This window comes from Pteronotus mesoamericanus, unplaced genomic scaffold, assembly GCF_021234165.1.
Source record: "Pteronotus mesoamericanus isolate MK-2021 breed Mesoamerican mustached bat unplaced genomic scaffold, CSHL_Meso_final contig_20, whole genome shotgun sequence".
Taxonomy (NCBI): Eukaryota; Metazoa; Chordata; class Mammalia; order Chiroptera; family Mormoopidae; genus Pteronotus; species Pteronotus mesoamericanus.
Window position 1 is genome coordinate 1,323,784 of NW_026555085.1, and position 22,688 is coordinate 1,346,471.

The 22,688-nt window shown below is 46.2% G+C and overlaps 1 protein-coding gene across 5 annotated transcripts; it reads right to left on the bottom strand.

Moving 5' to 3' along the window:
- Positions 1-90: 90 nt before the first annotated feature.
- FLOT1 (flotillin 1) lies at positions 91-22,433 on the bottom strand. 5 transcript variants are annotated; one of them, XM_054569038.1, is made up of 13 exons: positions 22,386-22,433; positions 21,776-21,832; positions 21,414-21,489; positions 21,237-21,327; positions 20,875-21,018; positions 20,622-20,741; positions 20,438-20,533; positions 20,036-20,188; positions 2,106-2,287; positions 1,908-1,953; positions 1,655-1,792; positions 1,295-1,459; positions 91-423 (listed from the first exon to the last, which is right to left on the bottom strand). In XM_054569038.1, the coding sequence occupies exons 2-13, from the start codon at positions 21,816-21,818 to the stop codon at positions 394-396; spliced, it is 1,284 nt and encodes a 427-aa protein (XP_054425013.1). In that variant the 5' UTR covers positions 21,819-21,832; positions 22,386-22,433; the 3' UTR covers positions 91-393. The 5 variants fall into 5 exon arrangements, with proteins under 5 accessions (XP_054425013.1, XP_054425017.1, XP_054425014.1 ...); XM_054569042.1 differs by having other exon boundaries at positions 22,399-22,427; XM_054569039.1 differs by lacking the exon at positions 22,386-22,433 and adding an exon at positions 22,170-22,279.
- Between the last annotated feature and the right edge of the window lie 255 nt (positions 22,434-22,688).

The window sequence follows — 22,688 nt, forward strand, 5'->3', positions numbered from 1 at the left end:
CATTTCGAATGAGCTCTGTTTTAACTTAAGTAACAACACGTAACAGCAAATTATCTGAGAAGTTGAGAACCTCCATCCATCCCTCAGTCTTGGTCAGAAAAATTTCAGACAGCAGGCTCTGTGTAGTTTAATTAGGGAGTTAAGTTGGGGGTGGGGTTATCAGAATACTGGCATGGAAGCCTTGGGGGACTGGCAGTCTTGATGGTGTGGGCCTGGGAAAGGGAGCAACCGTTCTCTTCCAAGGCAAGGCACAGGCTATTTGGCAAGGAAAGGTGAAGGGTAGAATCCTACTGTTAAAGGACATGCTCTGGGATACCAGTTGAAGTGCATGCAATATGTGGACCATTCAGGTAACTTGAACCATGAAGAGAGGTATCTGCGAAGGTTGAGGACTCAGGCTGTTCGCAAAGGCTTGTGGTTTACCTGGCAATAAAAGAACAGTGGATTACATGGGAGCCAGATGCCATGTTCTCCCAGGCTCCATCTGGACAAAAAGGTTGCAGGGAGGACATGCACAACCAGGAGTGTTCCAGAGTCCCCCCCACCCCTGCCAAATACAGTTTACATTTAATGTTATTTGTATTAGTTTCTGGTGTAGAGCACAGTGAGGACTTGGCTAATCTTTCATAGCACACAATCCTCCACTGAAGGCCTCAAGGAGGCCCAAAGGAACCTAGCCTAAAGGTCACTGAAGTAGTTCAATGCTCATGCGTGCGTGTGTGTGTGTGTGTGTGTGTGTGTATTTTAACAGTCTTATATGGTACGTTCTATGTGCCAGGCAGTATTTTAAACATTTAGCTAGTATCATTCATTTAGTTACTATTATTAACCTGTTAGGAGATCAGTACAGAGAAACAAAGAAATTGAGAATTTCTCTGAGGTCACAGCATGCACTGGAGGCAGAATTCACACCAGAACAGTCTGGTTTCAGAGCCTGCTCTCTTACCTCCACCATAACCTTCAGATGAATAAACAGGCACCAAGAAAATCAGTGATATGCTTTTGAATTGTCAATAGGCTGCTACTAGTTCCTGGTACTAGAAAGACAGCCTAGGTTTTGGAAGCCCAGCTCCCCTGGCTATATGACATGAACTAAGGTACTTAACGTGTTGGAGTTTAGTTTCTTTACTTTGTAAAATACTACTTACCCCAAGGTTAAAACTTTTTTTTTTAAAATAAAAACCACTTATGTCAATTAGTAAATTAATAAATGTGAATGTGCTTGGTGCACTGAATCACATCCCTCAGGAACGCAGTAGTTCTGTTCCACTGCCCTTACCCTGGAGACTCTCACCTGGGAGATGCTGACACCAGTGAGTCTTTCCACGCTCTCTGGCAGGTGGCTCAGGATGTCCAAGACTTCCCCGGTCACTTTGGCTGCTCCCACGGCCCCACTTCCACTGGACACCAGTGTGATTTTTTTGGCAGAGGTCAAGGGACCACTGATCTCCTCTGCCACCTGGTAAGTGAGAGGCCTACTCAGTGCCTGAGATCCATCACACTGCTCCTAAAATGCCTTATTTACCCTGGATTTTTAAAGACCTCCATCCAACCGCTCATCCTTTCTCACTTTGGTCTCTGGCTTATAACTCCCACCCCTAATTTACGGCTCCCTGGCCTGGTTTGCCTGGTGCCCAGCACACAATCCCCAGACCTGGGGCAGCTTCTCTAGCAGCATGTCCAGCTGAGCAGCTTCCTGGTACAGCTGGAACGCTTCTGCCTTCTTGGCCATCTGCTCGGCCTCAGCCCGGGCTCGGGCCCCAATAGCAAAGGCCTCAGCTTCCCCCCGCATCTAAGGAGAGTACAGGATACTGTAGTACTGTTGCCAGCAGTTAAGGACAAGAAACCCCAGTAGCTCATCAGTAACACCCACTCCCCCAGAACCATAGAGTCACCTTCTAACTCACCCTCACAGACTCAGCTTCTGCCTCTGCTTGCATAATCAGCTGTGACCTGGGCAAACAAAGGGAGTAGAGGAAGAAGCTGAGGCCCTTGCTCCTGGGAGAAAGGTCCTGTGCTGGGGGTAGAAGCTCCTACCACCTGAGTTCCACAGGAGAAATCCAGGTAGTGAAGGGGCTTGAGGGGACCTGGGAGGGGGTATTTACTTCTCTGCCTCTGCTAGGCGCTCCAGCTTGTAGCGCTCAGCTTCCGCAGGCTTCCGCACGCGGGCCTCCAGCTCCTTTTCTCGGCGGGCAATCTCCTGCTCCTGCACTGCCACCTGCTGGGCCCGCTCCACTACCTGCACTTGCACCCTTTGCTCCTCGATCTGCTGTTTCGTTTTGGCCACCTGGGGAGGAGAAATGACGAGTCAGAGCTGAAGAACGAGTGCGCAATAAATCACAGAGAAGTCAGGGCAGGGCTCTAGGATGGGATATAAAAATAGAGCAGGTACAGGGAGTGGTCCACCAGCCCAGTGGGGTCCACTTCCCGTACAGATCCACGGCAAAGCGTGATCAGAGCCAGTATCAACCATCAGGACTTTCCCCAGGCAGTCTCAGTGTCAGAGATGGATAGGGCTGGGACCCCAGACCCTGTCTCCCTCGGGCCAGACAGTGTCCCTCCATGAGCTCCCATTATGACTATTTTTCCACCATGTCTCCATGTAGAGTGCGAGCACTTGGAGGGCACTGAGCACAACTATGCCATCTATTTACCTTCAGTCTGGTTCAAACCCACCCCCTTTACTCACTCTCCATTTGTGCTGCTGTAACCTTAGTGCAAACTGCCCTCAACTCTAGCCCCAACTACTGCAATAACTGCCTACTTTCTTTTTAGGGGCAGGGTGTATGTGCGTGCGTATCTTTTTCAATTTTTGTATATGGTACAAAGTCAAAAGAAAAAAGTGCACAGTGAGAAGCAGGCCTCCACATTTCCCTTCCCCAGGAGTAACCACTGTGACCAGCTTCTTGTGTACCCTTCCAGGGGCACTCTATAAGCATTTACATGTGTGTATAGAATGCCTCTTATTTAGGCAGATTTCATTTTCTTATTGCTTGTAGAGTACAGGGAGCAGAAAGCTCCTGCCAGGAGGCTGGTGAGGAGAGGTACAGGTGAAGAGCACACTTCCTTCTTGTCTCATTGCTCCAACTCACCCATACATCATCTCTGTGGGTGTCAATGCAAGGGGGGATACCCCTGCCTTTACTGGGCCCATGTGTTCACTCCAGAGGAAGGGTGCTCCTGGATATAGCATCCTGTATTGTCTCTCAGCTGGAAATGTCAAGCCTGTTCCAAACTGGACTAGTTGCTCCCCACTGCAGTGTACAGGATCACCTCTTCTATGTTCGAGTGCCCGCCAATCATTAGGCTACTTTTTGGGTGAAACTCAACCTCCAGTAGCTTCCTTGGAAAGAGTATGTGGCAATTAAGTTTTTTGAGACCTTTCTCTGAGATTTTTATTCTATTTGAATAATAGTTATGTTGAGTACAGGTTACTACGTTGGAATTCATTTTTATCAGAATTTTGAAGGTATTGCTCTATGGTTTTCTAGCTTCTTAAGAACTGAAATTATTTTGATGCCTGACCCTTTGAGATCTGTTTTTCTCTCTGGAAGTTCTATATCTTTTTTCAGTGTTCTCAAATTTCAGTGATGTGTTTCAGTGTAGATGTTTTCCATTAATTGTGTTGGGCACTTGGTGTGTTGTTTCAATCTAAAATTAACATCCTTCAGGGAAGATAAACATTTTGTCAATTTTTCATTTGGTTATTTCCTCCCATTTTCTTTGGTCTGTTGGAACTACTGGATTGGCCTTTAATATTTTTATCTACTGCCCCCACTCCCCCATCTGCTCTGGTCTGTTAGAATTTCTCTTCCAAAGTGGTTTTTTATTTTGATTTAAATATTTTATTTATTTATTTTTAGAGAGAGGGGGAAGGAAGGAAAAAGAGGAAGAGAAACATCAATGTGTGGTTGCCCCTCACACACTCCCTACTGGGGAACTGGCCTGCAACCCAAGCATGTGCCGTGACTGGAAATCAAACTGGCAACCATTTGGTTGCCAGGCCGGCACACAATCCACTGAGCCACACTAGCCAGGGCCCAAAGTGATTTTTAAAAAAACTTATGCCATCTTATTAATTTCTAAGAGCTCTTTTTTTGTTTTCTGTTCTATATTCTGACTTCCTGGATGTGGATTCTTCTCTTCTCTTACTGAGTATATGAATGTTTAAAAAGCTTTTCTTCTTGCATAGTCTGTGTCCTTCACGTGGTTCAGCTCTGTCTCCCATGTTGCAGGGCTCCTTTATAGGTCAGTTAATCCTTGGCTGTCTGCTCACAGTGAACAGGGTCTACAACAATGAAGGGAAGCTCTGGGTTGTACGGGAGGCTTGTAGACTGAGAGCTTCACACTAGGGTGATCTGGGCAGGCCATTTGCTGAGGAACCAGTGACTCTGGATCTTTAAGTCTTTCTTTTCAAATTGGTCATGTTCCCTGAGCAGTTTTCTCATCTATTGTTTGGAAGATGGAGATTCTGGGAGCCAAGTGAGGTGAGGCTGTCAGCACTGAGCATTCAATAACTGCACAGTCAGTTCATGTCCCTGGTACTGGTGAAGTACCAAGCTTTCAGGTGTGTTGGACTGGCCCAAGGTGACATCCTCTGGTTTATTCTCAGCAAATAATAAACTTCCAGATGTGTACTGGTGTACCAGAGATCTAGCCCCAGGAAATGGGGGAGGGGTTGAGCTGTGTATATGTGAGTTGCCTAACAACCAGAGCTATTCCCTCTGGGCCATGCAAGAGATTCTGGAGAATATTTAATAAGGAGCACGTGGAAACCAGGCTCCCGACTTCCAGCCAAGATGGAGGCATAGGTAGATACACTCTGCCTCCTCACAAAACTAAAGGACAACGATAAATTAAAAAACAAACAAACAAACAAACAAACAAACCCAGAACTGCCAGAAATTGAACTGTGTGGAAATCCAACAACCAATGAGTTAAAGAAGAAACATTCATCCAGACTGGTAGGAGGGGCAGAGATGGGCAGCTGGGGTGGAGAGGACGTGTGGCAAGGCAGCGGCTGGAGGGTTAGGTGGTCCCACATTTGTGTGCAAATATACTGGGAGGAACAACTAGGGAGCGAGACAGACTGTGCAACCCAGGGTTCCAGCGCACAGAAATAAAGCCTCCACACCTCTGGCTGTAAATACCTGTGGGGGTTTTGGCAGCACAAGAAACTCCTAGCCTCACAGGAGAGTTTGATGGAGAAACTCACAGGTTACTTGAATGTATATAAATCCACCCACCCAGGAATTAGTACCAGAAGGGCCCAATTTGCTTGTGGGTAGCGGGGGAAGTGACTGAGAGCCAGCTCAGAGTGGAGCAAGCAGTATTGTTCCCTCTCTGACCCTTCCCCCACATACAGTGCCACAATGTAGGGAAGTGGGTTGCCCCACACTGGTGAATACCTAAGGCTCCAACCCTTACAATGTGACAGGTGTGCTGAGACAAATATGGCCCAAATGAAAGAACAGATCAAAACTCCAGAAAAAATGCAACTAAGAGATAAAGAGATAGCCAACCTATCAGATGCACAGTTCAAAACACTGGTAATCTGGATGCTCACAGAAACGGTTGAGTATGGTCACAAAATAAGAGGAAAAAGTGAAGGCTACGAAAAATGAAATAAAGAAAAATATACAGGGAACCAACAGTAAAGGGAAGGAAACCAGGACTGAAATCAATGATTGGTAGCAGAAGGAAGAGATAAACATTCAACCACAACAGAATGAAGAAACGAGAATTTAAAAAAATGAGGAGAGGCTTAGGAACCTCCAGGACAACTTGAAATGCTCCAGCATCTGAATCATAGGGGTGCCAGAAGGAGAAGAGGAAGAGCAAGAAATTGAAAACTTATTTGAAAAAATAATGAAGGAGGACTTCCCCAACCTGGCTAAGGAGACAGACTTCCAGGAGATTCAGGAAGCTCAGAGAGTCCCCAAGAAGCTGGACCCAAGGGTGCACATGCCAAGGCACATCATAATTATATTACCCAAGATTACAGATAAGGGGAGAATCTTAAAAGCAGCAAGAGAAAAGGAGGCAGTTACCTACAGAGGAGTTCCCATAAGACTATCATCTGATTTCTCAAAAGAAAACTTACAGGCAAGAAGGGGCTGGAAGGAAATATTTAAAGTCATGAAAAGCAGGACCTACAACCTAGATTACTCTATCCAGCAAAGCTATCATGTAAAATGGAAGGGCAGATAAAGTGCTTCCCAGATAAGGTAAAGTTAAAGGGGTTCATCATCACCAAGCCCTTATTATATGAAATGTTACAGGGACTTATCTAAGAAAAAGAAAGTCAAAAACTATGAACAGTAAAACAGAGGGGAGGGGGAGGAGGAAGAATAGGGGAAAAGGTACAGGGAATAAGCAGCATAAATAATAGGTATAAAATAGGCAAGGGGAGGTTAAGCATAGTATAGGAAATGGAGAAACCAAAGATATGTGCAACCCATGGACATGAACTAAGAGGGATCAGAGAATGCTGAGGGGTGGGGCAGTGTAGGGTGGAGGGGAATAAAGAAAAAAAAAAAATCGAAATATATCTCAGATTCGGTTTTTTTTTTGAAATGACACTTTCAGACCTGGGTGGTGCGGCTCAGTGGATTGAGTGCTGGCCTGTGAACTCAAAGGGTTGCTGGTTCAATGCTAAGTCAGGGCATATGCCTGAGTTGTGGGTCAGGTCCCCAGTAAGGGGTGTACAAGAGGCAACTGATGGATGTTTTTCCCTCCCTTCCCCTCTCTCTAAAAACAAACAAACAAAAAATCTTTTTTAAAAGTAAAAAATAAGGGCTTGGTGATGATGAACCCCTTTAACTTTACCTTATCTGGGAAGCACTTTATCTGCCCTTCCATTTTACATGATAGCTTTGCTGGATAGAGTAATCTAGGTTGTAGGTCCTGCTTTTCATGACTTTAAATATTTCCTTCCAGCCCCTTCTTGCCTGTAAGTTTTCTTTTGAGAAATCAGATGATAGTCTTATGGGAACTCCTCTGTAGGTAACTGCCTCCTTTTCTCTTGCTGCTTTTAAGATTCTCCCCTTATCTGTAATCTTGGGTAATATAATTATGATGTGCCTTGGCATGTGCACCCTTGGGTCCAGCTTCTTGGGGACTCTCTGAGCTTCCTGAATCTCCTGGAAGTCTGTCTCCTTAGCCAGGTTGGGGAAGTCCTCCTTCATTATTTTTTCAAATAAGTTTTCAATTTCTTGCTCTTCCTCTTCTCCTTCTGGCACCCCTATGATTCAGATGCTGGAGCATTTCAAGTTGTCCTGGAGGTTCCTAAGCCTCTCCTCATTTTTTTTAAATTCTCGTTTCTTCATTCTGTTGTGGTTGAATGTTTATCTCTTCCTTCTGCTACCAATCATTGATTTCAGTCCTGGTTTCCTTCCCTTTACTGTTGGTTCCCTGTATATTTTTCTTTATTTCATTTTTCGTAGCCTTCACTTTTTCCTCTTATTTTGTGACCATACTCAACCGTTTCTGTGAGCATCCAGATTACCAGTGTTTTGAACTGTGCATCTGATAGGTTGGCTATCTCTTTATCTCTTAGTTGCATTTTTTCTGGAGTTTTGATCTGTTCTTTCATTTGGGCCATATTTGTTTGTTTCGTCGCTCCTGTTATGTTGGAAGGGGCAGAGCTTTAGGTATTCGCCAGCAAGCCCTTATTATATGAAATGCTGAAGGGACTTATCTAAGAAAAAGAAGATCAAAACTATGAACAATACAGTAACAACAAACTCACAACTATCAACTATCGAATCTAAAAAAAAAAAAACAAACCAAAGCCAGAAACAAACTAAGCAAACAACTAGAACAGGAACAGAATCACAGAATTGGAGATCACACAGAGGGTTTTCAGTGGGGAGGGGGAGGACAGAACGGGGGAAAAGGTGCAGGGATGACGAAGCATAAATGATAGGTACAAAATGGACAGGGGAAGGTTAAGAATAGTATAGAAAATGGAGAAGCCAAAGAACTTATATATATGATTGATGGGATGAACCAAGGGAGAGGGGAATGCTGATGGGATTGGGAGGTGCAGGGCAGAGGGGAATAAAAGGGACAAAAAAACCGGACAAATGTAATAGCATAATCAATAAGATATACTTAAAAAAAAGAAAAAAAAAAAAAAAAAAGACACTGTGTTCCCTTTTTTGGATCTCCCCTCCTTCCGGGCACTGTGTGCTGGAAGTCCTAGGCCCTGGTCATTAGGGATAGTAAAAGGGGAAGGGAGGAGGCTTGGTCCTGTCAGTGGCAGACCCCTGCCACACCCCTTCCATGCAGGGATTTGTCCAGTGAGGACATTCCCCTCCTGGACCTGTCAACTGCTGTAAGCGCCCCGCCCCTTCTTGGGGCAGGCATGTAAAGGGTCACCAGGTCTGGCCAGTGAGCAACTGTAGGAAGAGCACAGCGCACCTTGAGTAAAAGGCCTGGAGGCACAGACTCTGAAAGATGCCTGGAGATAGAAAGCAACTGGAGAGCAGCTAAGCCACCTACATTTACAATACTTTTGGGTGGGAGAAGAGGTTCCTGGAACAACCTTGAACTGAGTTGGCAGAGGGTGACAGGGTGATTTTTCTTTGGGTGTCTAAGACCAAAGTTCATGTGCCTTGTTCAGTTGTACAGATTTTTATTCTTGTGTTGTTTTCAGATCTTGAATCTATGTAGTAGTTATAATATGACAAATATTTAAATAGTCTTTTTTGATTGTTAAATAAACAATTCCTTCCTTTCCCACTGAACTCTTGTCTTTGGAGTTTTGCCTGGTAGGCATCCCTCCACTGATTTGGTTTGATAACAGAAAATGGCGACTCTGCCGGGACCCTAGCTGCTTGTGGCAAGCTGATCCCCAAAGGAATGGGACTGTAGGATTTCCCAATTCCTGGGAAATTCTCTGCATGCCTTCTAGAGGTGCTGGCCACCTAAATATACCTGGCAGGTAGAAATAAAATGGGTCTGGGAAGGGAGTAGACTCTTAGAAGGAAGAAGGATCACCTGAGTTTTGGGGCTGCAAACTGTGTTCTGGGTGAGGACCAGCCAAGGAAGGCCAAGTGGCTAAGATTGGGTGAGGAGCCCCTGAGTTTTGGGGGGCCACAGCTTGGAGGCCATGATTTGTAGCATCAGTTGGCAGAAGACCCCAAAACCTGCTTATGAGATAGAGTTGTGGGTTCAAGTTTTGTTTGCATGTTCACAGTTTGCCTACATTCTTTAGGTCATAGCTTTAGACCTGCATGTCTGGGCCAATAAGGAAAGCAGTTCTGTGCTGGCTCCTGGAGGGAGCCCACTGGGTAGGATTCTGCCAGATGGGGGCATGTACTGCTATTATCCAAGGGGTTACTGATTTATTATTGTTAATACTTTGTGACCTATGTATGTTTTGGATTGTGGGGAAAGATGGCCCACGCATGGCTACCCAAGTTACTGTAGCACCATGAAATTGAAACAGTATTGCCAATGGTTAGACAGATGGGATGAAATCCGTTATGTCAATGCATTTCTGTCACTGCTTAATAGGGTTTTGTCAGGGACACAGAACCCCTTGATGGTGCAGAGAAGGGAAATGGCCTCAAAACATATCCCTGACAATAAGACACAGGAAGAAACAGAGAATGATAAAATAAGTCTCATTAATGTCCTCAACCCAGGGGGCACAAGATTAGTAGCAGGACAACCTACCCAGTCACCACCCTCACTGCTAACTTCCTTGGAGTGGGGTCACAGAGCCAATGGCTCTACCCCTGTATGACAAGGGACAGGTCTCCCCATTGAAGACCTGTTAGAGCACCCAATTTGGCCAGGGAGCCTCACTATCCAGAGCAAGGCAGTTTTCTTTGAGGCAATTCCCTATGGGCAGAGTAATTCAGAAGGCCAGCCTGCTGTTGGGCTCATACTATATTCCCCACTTCAGACTTACTGAATTGGAGGAATTCCAGCGCCTCATATGGAGAGGACCCTCAGAGAATGACAGATCTTATCGTCTCCATTATTGCTACTCATCATCCAAAGCAGGCAGATGAACAGGCTCTCTTAAATATCTTGCTAACTGCAGATGAGAGATGGCTGGTTATAAATAGGGCTAATGAAGAGACCCAGTATCTCCACCAAAAGGATCCTAATGAGACCCCAACCCAGCTGGGGCAATTCCCTTGACAAAGCCTGGCTGGACCCCAAAGGGTGGGGACCTATCCTACGCTTTATCGAAAAGTGCATACTGGAAAAGCTTAACAAAAGGGTGCCCAAACAAAAGAGCCCAAATATGACACAAGCCCTTCAACAAAAACCAAGTGAAGACCCTTCTGAATTTTTAGAAAAGATCCAGCAGGTCTATAGAAAACAAACTGATGCTGATCAGCAGGCACCAGATAACGTATCGATGGTGAACGTGACGTGACCTTCATTGGACAAAGTTCCCCAGATATTAGAAAGAAACTCTAGAAGTTAGATCTGGCACTGGGAATAAATCCCTCTCAGCTAGTAGACATAGCCTATAAATTCTACAATGCCAGGGAAGCAAGGAAGATAACAGGCCACGGGGTTCTTAGAAATAAGGAGGGGCAATCAGAGGAAAAGACGGGACCCTATAGGAAAGAGAAGAGGCCCCCCAGGAGCCAATCAATGTGTCTATTGCAAGAAGGAGGGCCACTAGAGAAAGGAGTGCCCAAAGTTCTAAAGGAAAATAGAGATGAAAACCGTCGCTGAGAAAAGTTTAAAAGGCAAGAGAAGTATGATAAACAAGGAGCCCCAGGAGCTTCCTTGGACATCTCCTGACCTATTACTATTTTCCCAGAGGAGCCCTGGATACAGTTGATGGTGGGGAACAAGTCAACTGATTTCCTTATAGATACAGGAGCTACACACTCAATTGTGAATACAAAAATAACCAAGAAAAGTTCGGATGTAGTAATGGTAACTGGGGTTACTGGACAATTACAAAAACGGGCATTCCTTCAACTCCTAGAATGCCAGCTTGGGGATCAGAGGATGGTTTTCTCTATTGGCAAGACTGTCCCATTCTTTTGCTGGGCCAAGACTTATTTTGTAAATTAAATCCACAAATAACTTTTTCTCCTGAAAAGCAGCAACTACATAGAGGTTATGCTGGAACATGCTCTCCAGCTCCAGGCACTCCTGATTTGGCCAGAAGATCCTGGAGGTGAACTTGTTCCACCTGAGATCTATAAACAGGTTGATCAAACCATCTGGGCTGATAGAATTCCAGGCAAAGCAGTTAACATCCAATCCATAAAATTTAATCTAAAAGACAGGGCACAGATCCCAGAGGAAATAGCATTCCCTCCAAAAGGAGGTTTTAGAGGAGATTCAGCTGATATTGCAGAAGTTCTTAAAATCAAGATTAATTCAGTCATGCCAGTCTCCCTCTAATACTCCCATTTCACCAGTCAACGTCTCACTCTGACAAAGATTTGTACAGAATCTTAGAGCCATACATGACATTGTGCAAGACATTCTTCCCATAGAGCCCAACCCCTACACTCTGTTGACCATGGTGTCTGGAAACAACAAATTGTTTTCCGTCCTAGTCTTGCAGGATGCCTTTTTCTGCATCCCAATAGATCAACAGACTCAACTACTGTTTGCCTTTGAATGGCAGGACCCAGAAACCAAAGCCACACTTCAATACTGCTGGACTGTGCTACCACAAGGATTTAAGAACTTCCCAACTACATTCGGTGAAGTATTAGCCAAGGACTTAGGGGATTGTCAGTTGAAACCACAAGTTCTTCCACAATATGTAGATGACACATTGATAACTAGCAATAGCTACGAAGACTGCTCAACACCGTAACAGTTCTAAATCATTTGGCTAAAGGGGGATATAAGGTGTAACTTCACAAGGCCCAGCTGTGCAAACAGGAGGTGGCATACTTGGGATTTCAATTGAAACAGGGTACTAGGAGCTTGATGGCAGATAGAAAGCAAGCCACTGCTACAATAAAAATCCCAGAAAACCAGAAATAGCTTTACAAGTTCTTGGGGATTACAGGATTCTGCCAAATGTGGACTCCAAACTTTGGACTTACAGCTAAACCACTGTATAATTCCTTGAAAGTCCTCAACACTGAACCTTTTAAATGGGCAAGAGGTTGTCAGGCAGCATTTGATACCTTGAAGGAAAAGCTAGTTTTGGCTCCTGCACGAAGATTGCCCAGTTTACAGAAGCCTTTCAAATTTTATGTTCACGAAAGACAGGGAGTTGGACTGGGGTTACTAATCCAGACTCTGGGAAACATCCCCAGGCCCACAGCCTATCTCTCAAATAAGTTGGATCACAAGACAAAGGCATGGTCACAAGTCACTGGACAGTAGCAGCTACCTGTGACATCTTACAGGAAGCTGAGAAGCTCATTTTAGTAAAGCCTACTACAGTACTGGTACATTAGGTCCTAACTTTATTGGAACAAAAAACAGGGTACTGGCTGATGGCAGGAAGCATGGGAAAATACCAGTCCATTCTGTTGGATAACCCAATGTTACCTTGCAGGCTACCAAAACTTTAAGTCCAGCCACTCTGCTCCAGACATGGAGGGAAACTCAAACCTCCAGCATGACTGCTTGGAAATTATTGACCAAGTTTATTCTAGAAGGCCAGATCCACTGGACCAACCTGTAGCAGCACAAGACTGGAGGCTGTACACAGATAGGAGCAGCTTCATGGCCAATGGCTAATGGTGAGCTGGGTACACAGTAGTCACCACAGACAAGGTACCCGAAGTCCAAGTCCTTGCGCCGGGAACCTCAGCACAGAAGCCTGCCATCATGAGACTTAGTACTGTCCCAGGGAAAGAAGGCTAACATCTACATGGTCTTCAAATAAGCCTTCATTGTAGTTTATGCCCATGGCACAGTATGGAAGGAGAGAGGACTCTTCACCTCGGGAAACAAGGATGTCAACCATGCAGAGATTTTATAATTGCTAGAGGCAGTGAATTTAGTGGACCAGGTTGCCATAATGCACTGCCCAGGACACCAAAAGGACAGTTCCCAAAGAAGCCAGGGAACTCAAACTGCTGATAAAGCAGCAAGACAAGCAGCAGAGCCACCACGCCCGGGGGCTCTGATCCCTGTTTGGATTTGTTAAAATTTAAACCTCATTACACAGAATGAGATGAGGAACAGGCCAGTGAATGGGGATTCACTAACAATGACTCTAATTCTATATGGAAGGTCTGCACCCCTGTCATGATCTTACTCCGAGGCTCTAGTGTTCTCCCTTCCTCAAATGCCTACATGAAAGGGCCCATTATAGAAGGGACGCTTAGATGGACCTTTTTTTTAAAAAAAATTTAAAGACTTTATTTTTATAGAGAGGGGAAGGGAAGGAGAAAAAAGAGGGAGAGAAACATTTATGTGTGGTTGCCTCTTACACTCCCCTCACTGGGGACTGGCCCGCAACCCAGGCCTGTGCCCTGACTGGAAATTGAACTGGTGACCTTTTGCGTTGCAGGCCAGCACTCAATCCACCGAGCCACACCAACCATGGCAACTTTGATGGACTTTATTAGGTTACATTTTAAGGGCCCTCATTTGCACATGACCATTCAGAGGATCACTCAAGCCTGTCAGATATGTTCCAAAAACAATCCTAAAACAGAGCATTCCCCAGCAGAAAAAGGGAATACAATATAAAGGGTTATGCCCATTTGAGGACTGGCAAGTACACTTTACACAAATGCCTAAACCAAAGGGAATTTCAAGCTCTTTGTTTTTGTGGACATTCTTTCTGGATGGAGAGAGGCATACCCCACTAGAACTGAGAAGGTGACTGAAGAAGCAAAACTTTTACTTAAAGAGGTGATTCCTAGCTTTGGACTTCCTCACAGCATTCAGAGTGATAATGGACCATTGTTCACTTTGAAGATATCCCAAAAGGCTGGACAGGCACTGCAAATACAATGGGAACTACATATATATTGAAGACCTTAGTCTATGGAAGTGACTGAGAAAATGAATCACATGATAAAGACGACCCTGGCAAAAATAAGCCAGGAAATGCATTTGAAATGGGACCAGGCACTCTCCGTTATTTTGCTCCAAATTAGGGTGGCACCCAGAAGTGGGCTTAAGTTCAGTCCTTTTGAAATAGTTTATGGGACTCTTCCAAATCTCTTAAGGAATGCCCCACTTAGAGTTGGAGCATGAGTCAAAGATTAAGCAATATATGCAACATTTAGGGTAATCACTAACCATTTTGTCTAAGTTTGGTCATTGCAGGACTGTCTATCTAGCTGATGAGCCCCTGTACCTGTCCCAGGCAGGAGGCTGAGCCTTACTAAAGACCTGGAAGGCTCAGGGCCCTGAACAGCAGCTAGCCAAACAAGGTACTGGTTGCTGGTGCTGAATCCCAGCAGGGAGTGAGTCAGCAAAAGTCCTAAGTCCTTTGCAGGCCCTTTAAGAGAGAATCCTGCAGCCTCTTACAACGCCCCAACCCTCAGTGGTTTCCAGCGCCAGAAGTTATGGGGACTTAGCTTTCTGGCGCTGAAACCCTGGGCTGAGTGATCTGGTCTGGCACTGTTCCCTCTGATTTTTATCCACTACTTGTAAACGTGGGATCATCCACTAGGCGTATCCACACCCCTCCATGTCTCTGCCCCTCCTATCCACCTAGATGAATGTGGCTTCTTTAAATCCTTGGTTGTCAGACTTCCATACTGCTTGATTTTCTGGCAATTCTGAGTGATACTTGTTCTGTAGTCTAATTGTAATGTTTTCTGTAGTTGTGTAAGGAGGCGAGGCACGTTTACCTATGCCTCCATCTTGACTGGAAGTCTCCTGGACTAGTCCCTATGATGTCCTACTGACAATGCACTCTTCTCTACAGCTTGCAGGAATTAAGCCTTGGATCCACCACTCATGAATAAAACAGGCACCACCTGAGGAGGATTTGAATCCTGCTGCTGTGGTTGACGCTGAAAAGGGAAGCTGAACCTGAGCTCTGAAGATTTGAAATTTCTTTCAGAAGAAAATGGGCCCCAATGCAAAGTGACCATGTTCCATTTCTTTATTTATGTGTTTGCAAATTTAGGGACTTTTGTCTGCCTGATACTGAGCTAGGGTATGGTCCTTCCCTTCGTTAAAAAAGAACAAGGATTGAAAGTGAGTTAATAGTTATTTCTGAATGAGTATAGAAAGTTGTGAGAGTTTTAACTTGAAAGAAACCTCAGTTCTTGGTTATTCTTTGCTTACTTTCTGATCTTCTGGGGACTAGGAGGAATTCAGCTGTTTTGTTTATACTGGGAATCCTCTGCCTATGCTGCTTGGGCTTTGTGCCATTTGGACCCCAGAAGGGTCATTTGCAATACCAACCAGTAGGGGTGAGAGAATCTCTCCCCCATTGGGGCTTCATGCCGCTTGGACCTTGGAGAGGTTGTCTGTGTGACTGGTTGGTGGGACTGATTGGTGAGACAGGATTCTAAGGCTAGTTCCAGTCCTTCCCCCCATTTTATCTGAAACTCTGTCCTAGCTTTAGATTTGTTCTGTTTCTGTACTGAAAATAAATTGAGGTTTCTAAAGGTTAAAACTTCACATTAAGTTGGAAAGTAAAGTAACAAAAGATATAAAGCATAGATAGAATTGTGATTATTGGACGTCAGTGTGGCTAACTGTACTCAAAGGTTTTTTTCACTTGCAAGTTGAACTAGTTTACATGACGGATTTGTCAAATTGTCACTGCTTGGTACCATTCCAGCAAAGGTCTTGCAGCTGAATGTTTTCCCCACTTGAGAAGCCTACCTGCATCACTGCCTCCTAAGACTAAACAGTTTGGCTGGACTATATGGTTGGGTTGGTGAAATACGGGGCAGCCTACTGGCTTCATTTTGAAACTGGTTTTCTTTTCTGCCTTAGTGGTTTGGACAGAAAAGGTCCAGAAGTGTTAAAAGAGGGAACTGTAACAGTCCCAACCTTGATTATTTAGTTCTTGTGGTTTTGACTGTGCCTTCTAACCCTCTTGCCAAATTTGTTGCCTCCAGAATATAAGGTTGCCAGCCTTTCCATTGATGTAATTCAGCCATCATGCATGCTGCTTTCTCTTGGATAACCAACTGACCTGGATCTTGCAAAATCCTTCTCCCTCATGTGAAGACACCCCTCCACTCCAGAACCCTTTTCGTTAAAGACCTCTGAACAAGGGGATGGGTAGGACTACATTGTTGGCAAGCAGGAAGTAGTTACAGAAGAACAAGACTTTACTCCATTTGCCCTTGTAAGATTACAAGCATCCAGAGTGTTAAAAGACAGGGAGTTGTAATAGGATAATGGGGACCCTGCCCCCAGAAATGGGGGAGGGGTCGAGATGCACACTGGACTGCACAAGGCATTTGGAGGGAGATCATTTAAAAAGGAGTGTGCAGAAATGTAGTTTCCTTTTTTGGATCTCTCTTCCTTCCTGCCTGCTGGAAGCTGGCGGTCCCAGGCCCCAGACATTCAGGATGGTAAGAGGAGAAGGGGAGGAGGCTTAGGCTTATCAGCAGCAGACCCTTCTCCCCTCCCTGTGTACCCATCAAGCCACCAGCTCAGGCCTCTCAGTAAGAGGCCCTGTGCTACACGCCCCCTCCCAAGGACCTGTCAATGGCTGCAGGCCCCGTGCCCCTCCCCCGTGGCAGGAGTGTCAAGAGTGGCCAGCACTGGCTTGTGAGCAGCTGTAAGAGCACAGTGTGCCAGTGAGTAGGAGGCCCGGAGGCAAAGACTCTGAAAGATGCCTGAAGCTAAACAGCCAAGTCACCTACGTTTACAATACTTTTGGGTGGAAGAAGAGGTTCCTGGCACAACCTTGAACTGAGCTGGTAGAGGGCAACAGGGTGATTTTTCTTTGGGTGCCTTAGAACACAGTTTATGTGCCTTATTCAGTTGTACAGATTTCTGTTCTTGTGTTATTTTCAGATCTTGAATCTATGTAGTAGTTGTAATAACAAATATTTAAATAGTCTTTTTTGATTGTTAAATAAAAGGTTCCTTCTTTTCCACCAAACTTTGTCTTTGGAGTTTTGCCTGATAGGTGGTGAGTGGTAGGATGTCCCTGACAGACAGACAGACAGACAGACAGACAGACTCTCTCTCTCTCTCTCTCTCTCTCTCTCTCTCAGTTTGGTAACACTAAAGCGGATAAGGGATCCAGAGGCAGGGATCCAGCAACAGAATCTAACTGAGAGGTCATGCTTCACCCTTTTTCCTGATTTTGACGGTCTTCATCACAGCTCCAGGTCCATGTATGTGCCAGCTCCTGAACACCAGATCATGTCACTGCTTTCTACCTGTCACCTTTGGTCTCAGCAGTCTCAGAAATGCTTAGTCAATTACCACAGCTTTCTAGCTTCCAAAGTGATGCTATGGTTTCTATTCCTTTTGTTCCCCTTCTCTCGGTCTCTCTCTTTTAAATCACTGTATGTGGTTTTAATGAGGTTTTAGCTGCATTTATTCAATCTATAATCTTTGAAAAAGATTCCAACTTGTCTCTCTGATGCCCCCCTTCTGGCAATCAATTCTCCGCACAGCAGCCAGATTGATCCTTGTAAAAACATAAATTGGACCACAGCACCTCCCTGCTTAAAGTTCTCTAATAGCTTTCCACTGTGCTTTGAATTCTCTTTTAAGTCTCCACCAAGGCTACCTGAACCCTGTGTGACCTGGCCTTGCCTGCCTCTCCTTATAGCATACTAGCTATACCAGACCAGAAACCTCCTTTCTGTTCCTGGGACACACCAAGTCCCCCTCCTAGTCACTAGCCACATATGGCTGTTTAAATTTAAATTATTTAATATTAAAAAAGATTTAAAATTCAGTTCCTCAATCACAATTTCACTAGCCAGCGATCCACCAGCCACATTTCAAGTGCTCAACATTACAGCAAAGTACAGAACATTTCCATCACTAAAAGTTCTATTTGAACATCCCTGGTTTAGAATACTCTTGCCACACAACTCTTTACATTGCTGGTTCATTCCTGTCTTCAGGTTTTATTTCATATATCATTTGCTCCCAGCAGATTTCTCTGTCTACCCCCGGCCTAACAGAGTAGCCCCCACTGCTTTCCTTCATAGCACTTAAGCAAGATGTGAAGTTCACTGACTTCCTTGTTAGCTGTGTTCTGTATTATACTGTAAGCTCATTGAGAGCAGGAATCTTTTTCTGTCTCGCATACTTACATCCTCACCTCCAAAACAGTGTCTAGCACATGGCAGACACTTCACAGATATTTTTTGATTGAACCATTATTTTCTGATTACCCAGCACAAAGCCTGGCACAAAATGAGGAACTGAGAAAAGTTAACAGAGCCCAAACCAGCTCAATCTGTTAACTTGTGGACAAAGAAAGCCATGTTTAGAGAATCAAGGACCTTACCCATAGTCCCACTCACACTAGTGGTTTCCACTATGTTGCTACTTCTCAGACTCCAATGTATACATTGATCAGCTAGGGAGCTTGTTATAATGCAGATTTTGATTCAGTCTGGGCTGGAGCCTGAGACTGTATTTTTAGCAAATACTCCAGTGTTGCTGAAGCTGCTGCTGCTGGTAGGCAGACCACACTCTAAGTAGCAAACCACAAGCCAAGAATTTATCCCCACAACTAGAGATGCTCTGTACCTCATTATGCTTTTAGTCTGCACCAACTCTTGGCAAAAATGAAATTCATAATATTGCTATTCTTTGGGTAAAGGTCTCAAAGTACAGTTGATTCTTGTTATTCATGGTAGTTGTTCCAGAAAGTAGCCATGAACACTGAATTAGCAAATACTTATTTTGTTCCTAGGAGAAATACGGGGTTAGGTTCCTGTGAACCTCTGGTCCCAACATTTTATCAGCAAATCAATATATAACATTGTTTTATGTGTTTCTGTTTAAAGTCACCTTATGTAATAAATACTGTTGACTCATTATCAATAAACTTACGGCCAATGACTCCTGCCTGAATGAAGTTCATCTAACACACCTATATCCTCCATACAGTATGTCACAGCCTTCCTGCACTTAGGAAAACTAGACAGTATTACAGCACTATGCTTAGGGACTGTTTTATACAGTGAAATCACCAATCAAGAACACAAAAATGTGAAAAATATGGCAGGAAATATACCATGAAGACAACACTGTTTGCAGTATAAGAGTTGAAAGAAGGGCCCTGGCTGATGTGGCTTAGTGGACTGAGTGCTGGCCTGTGAACCAAAGGGTTGCCAATTGATTTCCAGTCAGGGCACATGCCTGGGTTGCAAGCCAGGTCCCCAGTGAGGAGTGTGTGAGAGACAACCACACATTGATTTTTCTCTCGCTCTTTCTCCTTTCCTTCTCTTCTCTCTAAAAATAAATAAATAAACTTTAAAAAACACACACAAGAGTTGAAAGAAAGCAGAATATCTTGTTCAACCTCAAAAGTGATAACTGTGCACCAAGCAACTCAGATTTTCATCTCTCTGTGCATGTCTGCAAATGACCACAGAAGTGCTACAAGTACTGACTGGAGTTACCAATAAATTTTAACGATTTGGCACATTTTCAATATGGAATCTGCAAATGATGACGACTGACTGTATTGCCTTGTAACACCTGGGGCTGCCCATAGCTCACTTTCCAGGATTCAAAGCCCAACTCTGTGTTTTTATTCCTCACACCCTTCTTTGATCACCAGGGCTGCCTTGTGCAAATGAGTAAATGGTGCCCATTCCTCTGGGTGGATGTAGACCCACTGGCTCATGTCAGAATGTAGTCTGGCAAGTGGGACATGGGCTGGACCTCAGTTCTTGTTCACCGCCCTCATCCAGGTGCCACTGCAGAGGGCACAACCTGCTCCAAACACATGACCAGCCCTGCTGAACATATACCTTCTTGACCTTTGCTTTGCTTTTTTGCTGACATATTTAGGTCTTTTAAATCTTCCTCATATAGAGGAGTTGGCTCAGAAATGGAGAGTATGATATGGGGATCAGAGTTAGAAAATGACAGTGGTAGCCTGAGAGGAATGGTGCAGGGGCAAGGCCCAGCCTAGCCATCTGCTCAGTGTGGTGGCTCTGACCTGAAGTTGATAGGCGAGGTCTGCCTGTGCCCGGCGGGTGTTGACCTCAATGTCATATGCGGCCTTCTTCAGCTCATAGTCCCTCTGCGCTTTGGCCATCTCGATCTCACTCAGGTATTGAGCAGACACCTTCTCCTGCTTGGCTTTGGCCTCCTGTTCATACAGAGATCAGGTAAGGAGTCAGAGCCAGGAGGTAAAGGCCCCAGGGGGACAGCCTGCTCCACACTAGGAGCAAGCTATTCCCCTGCCTTTGCCCTGCCTCTGCCCCAGGCCTGACCTCATCTTATTCTTCCGCCAACCCATTTCTACCAGCCCCAGTCAGTTGTGGCCCTCCCACCAAGTGCCCAAAAAGCCCAGTGTCCAAGTGACCCCCCCACCCCCGCCCGCCGCCATCTCCCTCACCCGAATCCCAGCATCTCTCTTGGCTTCTGCTTCTCCAATCCGAGCATCTTTTTGGACTTGAGCAGTTCGAGCTTTTCCCAAGGAGTGCAAATAGTCCTGTGGGAAAGATGAAGAAATTGGAGTCCTTGGGAGGGTTTAAGAGAAGGGAGCAGGGAAACAGAGAGGATCAACTGTCCAGGTTTACCTGATCATCGTGAATGTCTTTCAGGGTGTAGCTGACCACGCTGATGCCCATGTTCACAAGGTCTGAGGAGGCCACTTTGAAAACCTGCTCTGAGAATTTCTGCCTGTCCTTATAGATTTCCTAGGATAATGAGATGGTGCAAAGGAGGAACTTAAGCTCTCAGAACCTCTGGCTACTGCCTCCCACAGACTAGTTCAGTCCTTAAGCCCCCCTCTGGAATCCCTTCCAGATGTTTCCCTGCCATCAGGCCCACCTCCACAGTCATGTGGGCCATGATAGCCCTCTGGTGGCCTTCTAGCGTCTCCAGTGCAATTTGGGCAATCTCAGCCTCAGTCTTCCCCAGGAACATCTGGCAGGCGGCTGCCAACATTTCTTTATTCTGCCCCTGGATTTTCACCTGCAGCCAGAGGAAGGGTGGGAAGAGTTAGGTGGAGGTCTGAGGAAGCAGGGAGAGAAGAGAGGAGGAGTCAAGTGCACTGGAGAAGGTGAGAATACAGAGGAAATTTCTATGCAGGTAGAGGCTGGGAAGGCCATGGTCACAAGATCCCTAAAGTCTGGGGACAGAGAAGGTGATAGGGGAGTGGGCTCTGAGGAAAAAAGCTCTGAAAGCCTCACCTGGGCAATGCCAGTGACTGAGATGGGAACTCCATGGCGAGTGTAAACTTTTTCACTCTTGACATTGAGAGTCAATGTGTTGAGAGAGATCCTAGAGAGAAAAAGAAGGGTGGACAGTAAGAAAAGGAGATAAGAGAGAAAACTGGAATCCCCTTCCCTGGTTCTCTTCCTGCCCACCTTTGAATCTGCTGGATGCAGGGCAGGACAAAGACTCGACCCCCAGCCACCATGACTGGAGGGCTCCGGCAGAAACCTGCAAGATGAAGGGTCCAGTGAGCTGTGGTGGCAGGGGCAGAGCTTTTGAATATGGAAGACTATAGAACTGGGGGAAGAAGAGGGGGCAATCCCCACAAGAAAATCTGGGAGCTGGAGGGGAGGCAGCCTGGGCCAGGCAAGGGTAGAGTCTGGAAATCACAAGCTTGCAGCCCGGGGTTGGGGTGGAGGGGAGATATTTACGCTGCAGAGCTGGTAAGGACTAGGGTAAGAGCAGAAGCCAGGTTTGTAGGTGTTTGGGGGTCCGAGAAGAGAACTATACTTACCAGAGACCACCATGGCCTCATTTGGGCCACAGGTGAAAAACATGGCTCCAATGGGAGCTGGAGGAGAGGAAAGCAAGCCTTTGCGGAGGGGGTAGGGGCGCTGTGGAGTCCACAGGAATGGCTGCTTCCCTTTCCCGTCAGTCCCGCCCATCCTGCAGCCACCACCGCCCAGTCACAGTACTCAGGGGTCTGTTAAGCCTTTCCCCTGTGAAATTCCGCAGACCGCCAGCAACTCCCTCTCGCCTGCTGACGGCCACTGCCTCCGTTCCTGCCTGCAGTTGAACACGGTTTCTCCCTGACCTGATATAGCTCTCCCGCGCCTAGAGACCCCTAGACCTCGCATCACCCCTCCTGCTCCTTCGAAACCCGACTCCATCATCTACCCGCCTCCTACCTTCCCGGATGAGGGCGGTGGTAGGGGAACCTGGAAGTGGAGCCGCGGCCACTCGCGAACGACCTTCCCAGAAGCGCAGCCCGCCGTACCCCGTCCCCGCGCCTACTCCCTGTCCGGGTATCTTCCCTGTCCGGGTACCTCCCCCGTCCCCGTCCCAGCGCTTCCCCCCACCTCCCCGTCCCGGCGCCTCCCCTCTTCCCGCTTCTCCGCGCCTACCCCACAGCCGCACCCTAGGGCTGAGGCAACGCGACCCCACCCCCCGCGGCGACCCAACCCGGGCCTCGCGCTCGGCCCGCCCCTCATTCCCGGCAGGCCCTGCTCGGAGGCCTGCCTACCCGCCCCTCGCACCGGACTTCCCAGACTGCGCGGTGGGCCTCGCTTAACCCCGCTCCGGCTGCCCGGCCGCTTCCTGCTCCACCCTGGGCACGTGACGTGACTTCCGTGGGCCCTGAGCTCCGGGCGGGGGATATTGCCTCATTTAGGCTATGCCCCGCGGGAAGTTCTGGAAAAATGCAGACT

Coding starts and splice junctions, on each gene's coding strand:
- FLOT1 (XM_054569037.1), bottom strand. CDS start 21,926: ATGGGCGGGACTGACGGGAAAGGGAAGCAGCCATTCCTGTGGACTCCA. Junction 20,189..20,437: donor AGAGAGATGCTGGGATTCGG/GTGAGGGAGATG, acceptor CTGTATGAACAG/GAGGCCAAAGCCAAGCAGGA. Junction 1,460..1,654: donor TGCTAGAGAAGCTGCCCCAG/GTCTGGGGATTG, acceptor CTCACTTACCAG/GTGGCAGAGGAGATCAGTGG.